The sequence below is a fragment of the Pyxicephalus adspersus genome, chromosome 9 (assembly GCF_032062135.1).
Source record: "Pyxicephalus adspersus chromosome 9, UCB_Pads_2.0, whole genome shotgun sequence".
NCBI lineage: Eukaryota > Metazoa > Chordata > Amphibia > Anura > Pyxicephalidae > Pyxicephalus > Pyxicephalus adspersus.
Genome location: NC_092866.1, coordinates 23,130,512 through 23,145,244, shown reverse-complemented (window position 1 = coordinate 23,145,244; position 14,733 = coordinate 23,130,512). Strand labels below are relative to the sequence as shown.

Sequence of the window (14,733 nt, the reverse complement as noted above, 5' to 3'; positions counted from 1 at the left end):
AAAAAGGAAGTTTACCCCTCCCAACCCACAAAACAGCTTGCTTTTATTGGGGCTTGGAGATGTGATCCAGATTTCATCTGTTGATGAAGTCTCATGTTGCAGTTGTTCCAGTCTTTTGGAGTGTATGTCTGAGCAAATTTAAAAAAAAGGTATTTAGTAAAAATTTCTGCACTTCATGCACATTCCTTCAAGTTCCCCTACGACTAGGAATCACCTTTAAATTCTCAAGTCTGTGCTTAGTGAAGGTCCTTCAGAAATGTAAAAGAGCCAGCTAGAAGGAGACGACTGTTGTGGCTGGTTTGAGTCAGCACTAGATATTAAATCAATGAGCTAGTATCATACCATAACAAATATGAGATTATTATGCTACACACTCTTTGGTCAACCTTGCCGAGTGCAGTTTACCATCATTTTTAACACGTATAAAAAGCAGTAGATGTAGGAAAGAAGAGATGCTTAAGCTGTAGTGATCAAGAATGTTTCCTAATGATCAGCTAATTTCTTCTGATAATGGAGAGAGATTTACTTTTCTCTACCCTAGACAAGGATAGATAGAGTTGGCATTTAAAAAAAAAAAAACAGACAAAACATAAAGTATATTGTAAAAGTGCTGCGCAATGGGACTGGAAACAGCAGCAGCACCCCATATTCTATCAGGCAGTTTCTAAAAATCACTCATAAATACAACAGGAAAAATGCAGACAATGTAAAATCATCCTATTTTTACTGCAACATTCAATAACCTTGAAATGTTTTATAGTTAGCTATGTGCTATGTTTAGTATTATATTCAACACCAGCCATTGTAACTAGGGTTCCATGGTATGATGGGTTTTCTCCAATGGTTACTAGGGATTCCTTGAGATGTTTCTGATTGACCTTCCATCTGATGCCGGTCTAGTTCTGAGTCCCCCACCACTTGTGGCATGATGCCCACAATCATTTTTGGGATTATTTTTCTCAAAGGCTATCAATCACAAAAGGCATTCTTTCCAAAAATCTCCAAATAATTTTTCAAATGTGGGTTCATTAAAACCTGAAAATGTATATATACGCATCTGGGATGAAAAAGGTGGAGAAATTTGCTGTTCTAGACAATTAAAAACAACTTTCTATGCCTCCCTTAAGGCATTTTATTAGTTATTTGACTAACAGTTTTGTTCATTTACAGAGGTGCAAAATGGGAGACACAGAAGTGACAGCAAGGTCAATGAAGATTTACGAAACTCAGAAAAAAAGCGTGGATTAGGAAGGTAAATTCTCCTAAAGTGTACCTCTAAGCAAAACCTTCTTCTAATATTATTATTATTACACAGTATTTATAAAGCGTCATCATATTACGCAATGCTGTACAAAGTCCATAGTCATGTCATTAGCTGTCCCTCAAAGGGGCTTACAATCTAATGTCCCTACCATAGTCATATGACTTTTTTACAGTCTAAGGTCAATTTTGGGGGGAAGCGATTAACCTATCTGCATGTGTTTTTTCTTGGGATGTGGGAGGAAACCAGAGTACCTGGTGGAAACCCACACAAACACAGGGAGAACCTGCAAACTCCATGCAGATAGTGTACTGGCCAAGATTCGAACCTGGGAGCTAGCGCTGCAAAGGCCGGAGTGCTAACCTCTGAGCCACCATGCTTAATAAAGTGCAGAAGGTTTCTAGTTTTTACCTAGAATAGTAGGTGGGGTGAAATCTTCTAATGGGGTTCACTTGTTTAGGGCACAACTGTCTGGGGAGGTCATTCTTCTCATTCAAGGAACATTGCCACTGCATCTTTGAGTCATACCATGACAGAGGTTTTAATCCCTACTCAGTCTATCCAAAGACTAAAGTGACTAAAATGTTTTGCTATATATATAGGCAGGTAATTTACAATATAACAACATACAACATGAATTTTTTACATTTGTGCATGTCTACTAAAATAAGCCCTCCACATTTAGTTTCCTTTATATATTTTCCAGTAGGCCAATTGAACTATATTCTTATATAAAAAAATATTAATAAGATAATATTGAATCTGCAAAAGTGATTTTACAGGAAAAGTCTAAGGGTCCCATGTCCCTTCAGGATTATTTATGTTGGCAGCAGCTGATCTAATTTCTCCCTGTAATGTCTTGTTGTCTCACATTCCAAGGATGGCTGTAGCTCTTGTGTCTGCACTGGGTCTCCATGTATAGAGACTTTCGGCGCTAACTTAGTCCTTTCTTAGTGATAAAAAGTATCCAGTGGGCCCCAGAAGCTAGACTGCTTACTGTCCTGGGATTTACAGACTTTAGGATTTGGAAGGTAGAGACAAAGAAAAAGATAAAAGGGGGTGTTATGTCTAAAGGATGGAAATAAAATGCCTGGATAAAGAGAAGCAACGGGGACAAATTTTATCTGACTTATAAACATGCCCTGAGAAATACAACATGAAATATTTGTTATAATGTTTTCAGCAAAACGGACCACTTAACTCACACAATGTTATTTGACGTAAACTGTGTCAACCATTATTAAACAGGTAAAATGCTAGATATACTTTCTATAAATATATATATATATATATATATATATATATATATATATATACTTATAGTGTATTTTGAAAATGTGATATTTGGCATTGCCCAAAATTATAGGCAAACAGATAAATACAGTCGATCTAAGAATGTAGAGGCTGTCCTGCTTACCAAAAGATTTTTATGTCTTTCTTTTTAGTCCTGAGATTTTTATAAACTTGACAGACAGCAAAGCCAGGTTGGTGACCAGACTTTTCTCTGGTGCTGTTAGGGAACACAGCTAAGTCAGTTCCCCACCTCAAACCCCTAAATGGATATTGAAGAAGCAGCAGCATATATTTTGGCCTGAATTACAAGCAAACTGTGCAAAGTTTTATTTTGTTATATATGACTGTTTATTGAGCACCACCTGTGAAAGTTAAGGATCAGCATCGAATTAATATCCATAACCCAATGCACCCTCTTCCTTGCAACTTGTTCCTTGTCATGTTCATGTAGCTCACCTAGATAAGTTCTAGCACTGTCCCTCCCTCTCCTTAGTCTGAGTGCATCTTAACAAATGGCCAATACCAAGTCAAATTCGGGTTTTTACAACAGTGGTGTTCAAATTAAGTATATGTTTTTCTTGAATACATTTTTTCTTTATTTGGGGTTTTGTACATGTGAATGAAGATCATCTTTAGTTATATTGATAGTAGTTAGGTAACTGGAGCAATGGGTATATATATATTTATATATATATATATATATATATATATATATAGTATATATATATTTATATATATATATATATATATATATATATATATACATTTTTATACGACAGCAGTGTGCTTTTCCAATCCCGTTAAATTGGCTATACAAAAGAGGTTAGGGTCATACAATTGTAACCTAGAACATAAATACATTTTAAGTGCAAGAAAGACGGGGTTATACAAGGAAAAGAAGAAAATTCCCCCAGCTTGTAAAAAAATTGTTGATGCAGATTCTTTTATCTGTTCATAGATGTTTTGAGAGTGGTTCCCAGACATATCCTGTTCTTTGTTATCTCTCATAGACATAACCCAGCTGAAAATGAAACAGAACAGACCGAATGTCTGAGGCAATGTGTGGATGAAAACATTGAAAGGAGAAACCACTATTTGGATCTTGCAGGAATAGAAAACTACACTTCAAGGTTTGGACCAGGTGTGTAGTGCTGTTGCTGACATTTGGGACATATAAAAAGCTAAAGTTTAATTATACTGAAAAGTTTTGTTTGCTTAACCAGTATGCACTGAGCATGCTGACTGCTTTAGTATATTAGATGCAAGAAAAGATTTTGTACATATATAATGTAATTGAAAATAATATTGGTACTCGGTACTAGGCATTTATTAAGCTTTATTATCTGTGCATAATTGTGAATATTTAATAAAAGCATGCAGTTTGGTTAGTGTATCATTGTATCATATCAATACCTCCGCCTTTTAGTCACTAAATATCTGGTAAATTATAGCTTAATAAAGGAATCAAAGAAACTGGAAGCTGTCTAAACTGTTTTAACAATTGTTAGTTATGAACATTCCCCACACATCTGAGAGTAAAAAGTCAAATAGTAGGAAAAATTTGAGCATATGCATACCTATTACTTATTTTTTTAATGCAAAATGTATGCCATCTTGCATTGTCTGTTCTTTAGCATTGGTGGACAATGAAATGTTTCTACAATATAAAGGAAGGTTATGTAGGATCATATACACTTTTTTACAAAAAAACATGCCACAAACTGTGTGTGCATTGGGCAGTTCATTTTTTCTTTCTTCTTTTTTGTTAGCCAGTTGTCACTTTTTTAATGTAGCATTCAGCAAATCTAAAGGAGAACACATGACTGGGACAGGAGAAGTCATGCTGTTCTATGCAGTGATAGTCTCTGTTCCATATGTAATCATAGAAGAATAACGACTTACTAAAAGGGAGGTGTGAAAAGCCTATGACCTCTGAACTGTTCAGTCAGCAAAGCAAACCAACTGAATCAGCTGAAAGACCTTTCGGAAGCGCCTCGAGACACAGCACTATTTTCTACTTTCTGAAATTTCTGAGTGTTTGCAATTAAAAGTTTTACTTTAACTTTGTTGTGTATCCGGCACCACGGAGTCTTTATTCCAAAATCTTTTGAAAAGTGTTCTATTCACTTCAATAACTTTAGTGACTAACCGTATATAGAGTTTTATCATAAGCTTTCTGAACTAAGGTTCTTCTTCAGGCATGGTAAAGAACTGTAGCAGAACTCTACAGAAATATATCTACAGTTAGCCATTAAAAGTATTATACACAACTTTTTTGAGCAAACTGTTTTGCTGGACCTTCTCCATGGCTGAAACCAGAATGTTCATCCACAGCCTGAAATGAACACAGAAGGTGTTAAGTTGCAGATGGGGCAGGGTTTGGTTCTGAAGAGGAGGAGTGCATTACAGAAACTACAGAGCTTTCAATTACCAGCCTCCAAAAATGTCCCTAATACTGTAGTTGCTTTTATATTCTTTGGCTCATTTCTCAGAAAAAAAAATGTTGCATTTTTATGTAATTAGGATTGATAGTAAAATCTCGTGGAAAAGTGTACCAAACAACAAAGCACACAACTATTTAAATAGCAAATTTACTGATAAATATTGTCCTTTGCCAATAGTTCCTCAAGAAATATGAAATTGGTGTATAAAACAGGCATATCAGATTTGTTAGGGCTTGTGTTGACTGGCCTTGAGATTTTGTTAACGGCAAATACAACTTGGTTTCGGTGTATTCAGCTTTCATTTAACAACAGTTTGAGACACTTATGAGATCAATCAATAGTTCATTGACAGGTGCTATTGAACTTGAAGTGTCCTTCATTTGTTCTCCATTTTTGCTGGATTAATCACCTTCAAGCTGCTTCATAATTCCAATTAATTTGTATGGTTGAGAAGCAGTTTTCATTTGAACAAAGGCTGGTAGACACAAACCCTTTGAAATCTAAATTTGCATTAAAAAGAGACCAAAAATTGGTGCATTCATAAAATACATGCATACCAGAACTATACAAGTAAAGTTAAAAAATATTAGGTGTAAATTAGGCTTTTTTTTTATTATTTCGGAGAGACAGACAGACAGATAATGAATAGAAGACTTTATATTGTGGCTTTCAGTGCTTTGATCACTATACTATATACTTGACTAAAGTAACTGAGCACTATATTTAGAAGTAGCTTAAATGGCTCATTTACTTTTTTGCAGCTTTGTGCACTGCTTTTGGAAAGTGGGAATTGCTGCATAAGGTGCAGTCGAGATACCTGAAAAACACCACAGATCTCCATGATTTCCTAATATGATTTGTTTTTGCCCTAAATGTGCATATAATATTTGTGTTTTGCATTTCATATCAAGTTAATGTTATTTTTTTTTATTTTGAACAATTTTGGATTCTGTGTTTGCTTCTAATAAATTTTAATAAATTCATGTTGTGTTTCTCAGGTTCCCCAACCACGGGTGAAAAAACTGATTCCCATGCAAGACCTTCCAATCAGATGAGATCTCGGTCTCATGAGCCAGAAACGCTGTACGTCCACCAGAGGAGGTCCCAGGCATTGGATCCTGGGCATTTTAATCTGCTAGACCCTTCTCATCCAAAGATGGTAGAACTTCAACAAAGGCAAAGAGGTCAAGAGTCCAACAAACATTCTGTAAGAAGCCCCAAAGCTTCAGCTAAAAATGTCACTGCATCGATCAGCCAACCAGGAAGGACAACAAGAAGCAAATCTAACCATGGTATGTCTATTCCCGTGACTTCTCCAGCTGCTTTTATGGGACAAGGCTATCCATACCACCCTTTACCACCTCAGCAGCCACACAGAAAGAGCAAGCAGAAAGCTAAGGAAAGCCACCAGATGTGCAAAGCCTTCCAATCTCCTGTAAATGTTGTGGAGAATGAGCATGTGAGGGATCTACCAAGCATGTTACTTTATGAAGGCCACACTGGACACTTGATACAAAGACACGAGCACCATCATCACCATGAGCATCACCACCACTATCACCATTTCTACCAAACATAAAGAACCATTTATTCCAAGGAGAACAATCCACTATTTGGACATCTTTTCTTATGAAGAAAAATTGCATTGTCAGTAAGAAAATAATTTGCCTGACTTACAGTACATTTATTGACAGGCTTTGTGGCAGCAAAATGGACTCTGACACCCATTTTTGGATACAGTTAGAAAAGATCATCAAGCACTTCGTTTACATAGGACCTATGGATGGAAATTTGCATTAAATGGCGTTTATATACATTGAACAGTTAGACTTGTTGCACAGAAGCCTTTAGCAGAAATAAACAATCTGAACAGTTTCTTACATCAGAAAATATCACTAACTAACAAAAAACCCACAAACAGCAGACTACCTCTAGTAATTTTCGTACTTTGTGTTATTTCTTCTTTATGAAACGGGTAGACTTAGCTTACATGCGGACTCACGTGTGTGTGTGTGTGTGTGCACGTTCGTGTGCATGTGTAAATGCATATGTATGTACTTGTGTGTGTATGCATGTAAGTTGTTTACCTATTTTGTATGTTTATAAAAACAAGGAGAAAATGCCAACATTCACTTTACTTCCTATTCTTCTGTTATATTTTTTATTTTAGATATTTTAAAGTGGTCTTATAATATAAAATTAGGTAAAAAAAAAGGTGTGAGCAAAATTTGAATTATAATGCAATTACCAATACACATACCATTCATGAGAATACATTTCTGCATCTCCTTCCCTTGTTACAAATGGTAAGAGCTGATATACTGCATTGCATATGATTATCAATAGCTGGTGGGATTGTTGTTACCCCAGTCATAGGTGCTCAGTTTCAAATTGCTGTCCACACTGATTTTTAGCCATGGATATTTATATCTGCCTGCTGGAAACAATGTACAAGAGAGGGTGATTTACCTATAATCATAAGTAATACCAGATCAGTGTAACCCAGTTTATTGTGCTTTTAAAGTAAGAAATGTTATAATATGTGCTAAAATTTACACAAATATGTGTTAAGATTATATAGATCCTGTGTTTACAACCCTGATCCTAGAGGGCCACATACAAGTGAGGATATTTTTTATACACAGAGTCACTTTCTGTCCCTTTGTAAACCAAACTTATGTACTTATGTGTTTTAGGGAAATATTCAAAATCTGTGTGGATCTGGTTGTTGAAAGCTAAACTTGGACACTGCTGCAATAGCTGGTATGAGGTGTGGGTTTTCTATGCTTGGACCTACACTATGGACCTACCACACCATAACAATGGAAGGAGTCGTTAACAAACCGATAGTTTAGAAATATAGTCACAAAATAAAAAATATCCTATACTTAGTGTAGCTGATGGTTACACAACCACAGGTTTCCAATAGCACAGAATCCAATGTGTCATATTTTACATCGAGTTTTGCAAGCCTTAACAGCTACAATTAGTTACTGCTACAAACCACTTAATATGTTTAAACATATTTAATAGCATGTTTGAAACAGCTAATATTTATTAGGACTCTGAAGTACTAGCCCTGATTTATTTTGTATTAGAGTGCCATTTCTTAGCTGTTATAAACCCTTAGTGGGACAGCATTGAGGAGGAAGGTGGCAGTTACTGGGGAAGCTGACAAAAAAAACTTTGGCACTTCCATCCCTGAAAAGATATTGCTTTAAATAGGTGTTTCCGCTACACTTTTTAAAATTACAGCCATGACAACTGAAAGTATTTTAGTCCAATATACATAAAAAATTAAAATGTGTCTGGGTTCCAGATAAAATGAGTTAACATTGCTTTTACATTGGATTCTGAATTTAAGTCTGTGCACATGTTAATGTGGGAGGATGGTGAAAAATGCAGTCTAAGCAAAACTTCACTGCCTCCACAGCTATTTTATCTTTTATGGTAGAAGTGCAGCCAAAAAGTCGATGTTGCATATCTGAAATCCACCCATGGCAGCCAATTAGAAAGTAATACATGGCAATTTAGGCCAATGAAAGTAATTGGCTTAAATAAATTTACAGTGCACTCATACTGTGTGCACTATTATTTAAGAAATACAATTTAGACAAAATGTATTGTTATTCTTTATATATCCTTTATGGTTTTCCAGCTTAAAAGGCAACACCTCAATGCATTTCCATTTTTTTCTCCTGAGTTGTGTTTTTTATTTTTATTTTTTTTACCTAAAGTTGGCAAGTATATAGTATAAATATATATAAATATTATAGTATATTATCTATACACTCAGGTACATTTTTTTGCATTAAAACAAATCTGTGGTTTGATTATTTGTAGCGTTCTGTTCTCTTTCTCTTTAATTAATATTCTAATTATTTTATTTCAGAGAATGTATTTGTAATAGAATTTTGTGTTACAGCCTTACTGTTTTTCAGGGCATATTCCCATATTAGGAAGACAAACTGAATTTTGAAGGAGCGTATTTAATTTTTAGTAATTGTATGTTCAGCATTATAAAAATATTAGCCAGATTTTAGAGTAGTCCCTGTTACACAGGTTATCACCATACACACATGAAATAGTTTGATATAGATTTCATACACATACCTAACCTTAATTTAGACAGGATCAGAAAATCATTCGGATGTCTTTGTAGAGCAGTGGATTTCAGATTGTTGTTCTGGGATAGAGTAAGAACTTGTTACTCTTTTAGCACAACTTTAAGGGTAGCCTCCCAGCACAGTCCAATGTCTATAAAGCAATGATAAGGATTTAAAGAAATATAACCTATGTTAACATATGTCCTATGTGTTTTCAACATTTAGGACTTTATAGCATTTGCACAGTACCAAAACATATACATAAACTGTGCATAGATGGTGCACAGCAACCAGAGTTTACCCATTCATCTTCTAAGCTTTCCTAGAAGCATAAAATAGATAATTTATTTGTTATCTCTGTTGTCAATGGCATTTTATGATTTTGAATGGTATATTGTGGAATTAATGTAAACAGAACTGTCATCCTCTGTAAATGCTGAGCCACCATGAAGTTGAGGGATGCTCATAACCGTGGGGTCCAATCAGCACATGGTTTCATTGAGAAGGATAAAGCAATATATAGAAGCCGTACTAAAATCAGAACAGCAAAACAAACTTGTAAATGTGCCTATCTGTAGGAGATAGATTGATATTAGCTAACATTTGTGGCTACAGGGAGGAAATGGACAAAAGCATGTTATTTTTAGGGGGTATAACAGCTAGCATATTGCGCAAAGAAGGGACCAATTACATATACTTATATATAATGCATCTGATATATTTTGTATAGGTGTGATAAGGTTTGAGGGACCATAGCCTGGCACTGATTAATCACTGTACATCACTGTGATGGGTGTGTTGAACAAAGTGGATAAGGAGCTTTTATAACAGAGCTTAGTAGGATTCTATATGTGTTGAATGGAATGGTTTAAATGGCTTGATCAGCAAATCTTAGAGTTGTAATCAAGTTGAAGGTTAGATCCAGTCTTGTAGGATAATGGTGGAATAACAGAGCAACATATCAGTATGAAGGAGAAAAGAGAGTCCACAAACTGGCAATGTAAGTCGACTGGGCTAAACAAGAGTGTTGAAGGCACAACTGCTTAACAATTGTGTTCTGGAGTTTGCACTTGATAATATTGTAGGATAGAGTGATTTTACAACATGCTGTATGGAAACACAAGCCAAGTTGATATGAACAGCAAAGTTCTACAAGCATGTAGCTCAGTGTAGTTAGGTTATAGATTGTGGTTATGTCACTGGCTATAAATACTATTGTATTGTATAAAATGAGCCTAACAACTGAAGAAACTAGTTAAGCTAGCCAAACAGAAATCCAAATCTATCTAGAGTTGAATGAGTCAAGCTGCATTATTTCTGATTAAACTGCTTCATTGGTTCCAATTACCAATTAATTATATCTTTTTAAAACCCAAACACGTCATCTTGATCATCTTAGCTAGGCTTTTATTATATCTGCAGACATATTCCTATGTAATGGACAATTTTGTGGCTTCTTTTTGGCAGTTATTTGGGTGCTTTTCAGCTGAGAAATGTAAAGACTAAATATAGTCATTACATGGACCTTTGCTAGGAATTCTGTTGCAATTTTCCTGCAAGTAGATTTCATGGAGCGTTACACACCAGCATCACTGTCCTCTGTACAAAGTGCTCAGTTTCTTTTAAACATGTTTATTCTCAAGTGAAAAGAATGCATTTTACCAGCTCTTTATGTTTTATCCACATGTATCTATATGCAGCTGGGGCATCAACTCCCAATCTCCCACTGGATTTCATAAGATAAGCTATAAACTATGTTATATAAGGAACAGTGGATCTTGTGAATAATGGTTGAGGAATGGGTAATTGGAAGTGTTGTCTAAAGCACCCAATCAAAAGCTAATTATCTCACCTCTAGTGCATGTGAAAAATAAAATCAACCCTAACTGATTGCAGTATAAAAAACCCATACTTCCTTACCTCTGATAGATAAACATAGTGTAAATTTGTCTACATGTTTTCTTTAATTTAAAAGCTTGTGTTGTATTATTGTTAAATAAACTATGTAATACTTTCCCAAAACATATGGAAACATTATTGCTCATGCAATTATAACGTTATTTATGAGTTATTATGAGCTATTATTTTATGTTTAAAAGTTGATTTGTCATTTGATTTTTTTTAATAGTAATTCTGCCATTTTTTATCTGTCATAGCCACTCCATTATTACAAACATTCAAGTATTTTATGAAGCAATATGGCTTCTGTAGCTTGGAAGATATGGCACAAGCTGTACCTATCACATTTTTGGTTTCTGGATTGTACTTTGTGGTCCCAAGTGATGGAATCTTTTTTTGTTTTGTGGGACCTCTGATAATGATGTGTCATTGTTCTAGAACCCCCAAAATGCTTAAATCTCTTACAAACAAAAATCCAAAAACATATTTTCAGGCCCCAACCCACAAGTTTAGTATTTCTATTAAAACTTTAGGAATATACCAAATAATTCTATTTTTTGTAGTAATATAAAGGGGTCCCTACAATTTACAGCATGTATGTCCACTATTCTTTTTCTGTGCATTTTTCTACATACTACAGTTTTAGAGATCTGTACAGCCAAAATGATGTCGTTTCCACTTATACAGAAGAATACCCAGATTCTGGAATGGAGTTTTTAGTTCCCCTTTCTGTTTTCATTTTCAGTTTTTTCATATATACTGACATAGAGGGAATACTGATGTGGTGCTAAAAGATTTTCATTACAAAACAAGTGTAAAGAAATTAATTGGTTGCTCATCAGTCTACAAAAATGACCATCTTTTTAATCCTGAGTTTACCAATTGTATAAACCAACCAGCATAGAGCCCTCTCCTTTATGTCTAATATTTTATATCACATTTAATGTAATGTACATTATTTATACAGTATTAAAATGAAACAATTTGTATATATTTCCTGCTGTAGGTGCATCTTTTTTGGCAATAGAAACTGTTAAGGTTTAAGCAAGTTGAGTACTAAATGAGTCTTTATATATCAGGATTATGTACATTTGTTTATGACATTTGGAAGATAAATATGGCTGAAAATGTCTAATGGAACATTAGAAAATGTAATAACTGTATACACGTGAACTGACAATGGAGAGATATTCATTCAAAATAAATGTTGACCTACAGAGTGTATTTAAAGATGTCACAGTCATAATGTTCAACAATCTTCTGACTCTTTCTGCTGCTTCCTAAAATGGTTCTCCATAAAAATAAAATTAATTAGGTTGATTACTAATAAGGTTCGGGGTGATGTGCCACAGCTGCCAACTCTCCTAATGTGTACTGGGCTATTTGTACACTGTATCAGATTCGTGTTTGGATGGCTTTTCTCATTGGCCAGCTCAGTCTGCCAGCTCTCTTCTTATATATATACTAGTTGATTACCCGGCGTCGCCCGGGTATTTATTTATTGCAATCTTATATTATAGTCCAAAGTCTTTAGTCAACATAGATGCAAATATACCTTGGACATATACCACAGTGCTGTACAAAGATCAGCAGTGCACTCACGTGAGTCTCAGTCATATGTCTAACAAGTTTGGTTAAAATGTCTTCATGCGTTTCCTAGTGATCACATACACACATCTATATGTATAACACAATCATACATCCAAAAATAGCTCTGACATATAGCACAGCGCTGTACAAGCGCTGCCAAGTTGACAGCATCACAACAAATTACTGCTTAGACACAACTCATGGTTATAGAATCCTCATTTTTTCTATACACTCTATACAATATGTAATATGTAAATCGGGAGGTAATTGATATTGTTACACCATTTTTTAGACCTTTTGAATGAAGTGTAATTATTTATATAACACCAAGAAATCATACAGTCTTATTCAGAGTACACAATAATGTTCATTAATTTAACCGTTGGGTCAGTCTATTGTAAAATTATAAACATGTTTCAGGTCAAATTTTTTTGAAAACCAGTTCAAATCCCTTTTTGGGTTTGTAAGAAATGTGATGTTGTTGGGAATTTAACCCAGGACCCTAATTTAAAAAGATAAAACGAGTTGGCCATAACACCAGATGACATGTTTGGCACCAAGACAAAAAAGAGAGCATTTCAGAAGAAGAACATCTTGTGAACTGTAAAGCATGGTGGTGGAAAAATTATGATTTTGGGGGTTTCATGGTCTAGGCAATTTGCAGTCATTCTGTAAAGTATTAATTATGCATTATAACAAAGTTTGCTTGATGAGATTGTGAGGCCATTTGTCTGAAAAGCTGAAATAGATCTTCGAAGTGCATTAGAAACATATTAAGGAATAATTTGGTTTATGAAATGGTCTAGTCAAATACACAATTTGAGGCCAATTGAAAATGTTTTGGGTTTTGTTTTGAAATGGACAATTCATGAATTTTGCATTTGAAGTCAAAGAGTGCTATATACAAAATACTAAAAGCAGTAATATTTATTATAGTAAGCAGTCGTTTTTGAGGCCTCTTTTCCTTTTTTCACAGTACACCAGAACATCTATTGAAGGTTTTGCTCAATTTTTGAAAGACAATTTTTTCTATTGTTCTGATCCAAGTATTTCACCTTTTCTGTTTAAATGATGATATAATGAGGATGAGGTAAGTATCATTGACCTATTGTTTAGCACCACATCCCAGTAGTAACAACTTTCACAATTTCACAAAACAGGACTTTTGAGGTACATAATACTATAAAAAAATTACTTTTTATTAAATTATACAAACCATAAAATACAATAAAATCCGACAAGCTCCACTTTAGCACTGAGTATTTTGAATATCCTTTGCAGTGAAGATGATGCATGTACATCATCAGGACATCATCATCATGCAGAACACACATCAAATTTTGTACAGTATAATAAATAATTCCAGTATTTATATAAGAAATGAAATATTGAGAACATGGCAGTTCCATATGGGGGGAGCCATAAGAGGAAATTCCTATACCCATGATTCACCAAAGAAGGTGAGGGGTCCCCACATCCTGGATGTTGTTTCAATCATTGGTCCCAAGCATCCCTATACTTCACAAAGGTAAAGATACACGCTGTTTTTTGCCCACAATTTCCCATTGCACATATGTTAATGCACATTGTACTGTCCCCCTCTGCAAACCTGCCCTGAAAAAACAGCTGAAAAAATCTTTATGTTGTAGTAGTAAATGTTAGGTAGTGCTTTCTCTGGCTGCTAGTTGTTATTGTGCACTCTTTTGGGGTTGTTTTAATGAGATTAGAGTTTAACGGCTGAATTGGGCAATAAATGGTATCAAACATTGAGCAGTCAATGCCTTTTTTTGCAATAGATTTTTTGTTAGATACTTTTTTTTAAATCAAATATAGCGTCTGGAAACCATTCTGTAAAACATATGGCGGTCCTAAAAGGCTTATGTCTATGGGAAGTATCAAGCACCTCCTGAGACAAAACTCTCAGGGGAAATAGCAATTGTTACTTTCTGAATGATTGATATTGTATCTCCTTTGATAATCTGCTGACTATGTGTCTGGCAGCAGCTCCCCAGAGGTCAGGGGGGATGACATAGAATCAGTGGTTGGTAAACATAGCCAGGGTTCAGGGACAGGTGACAAAGGATCAGATGTTAGTAGAGTAGAATATGTTAGAGCACACAGCATGCTATCAGAGATCAGC

At 34.9% G+C, this 14,733-nt stretch overlaps 1 protein-coding gene across 1 annotated transcript in view; it reads left to right on the top strand.

Moving 5' to 3' along the window:
* NKD1 (NKD inhibitor of WNT signaling pathway 1) overlaps positions 1-12,227 on the top strand; it is a 63,917-nt gene extending 51,690 nt beyond the window's left edge. Inside the window, exons 8-10 of the mRNA XM_072422926.1 lie at positions 1,171-1,252; positions 3,565-3,695; positions 5,997-12,227. Of these exons, the coding sequence (XP_072279027.1) occupies positions 1,171-1,252; positions 3,565-3,695; positions 5,997-6,577 (794 nt within the window). The 3' untranslated portion in view covers positions 6,578-12,227. The remainder of the gene's footprint in view (positions 1-1,170; positions 1,253-3,564; positions 3,696-5,996) is intronic.
* Positions 12,228-14,733: the final 2,506 nt, after the last annotated feature.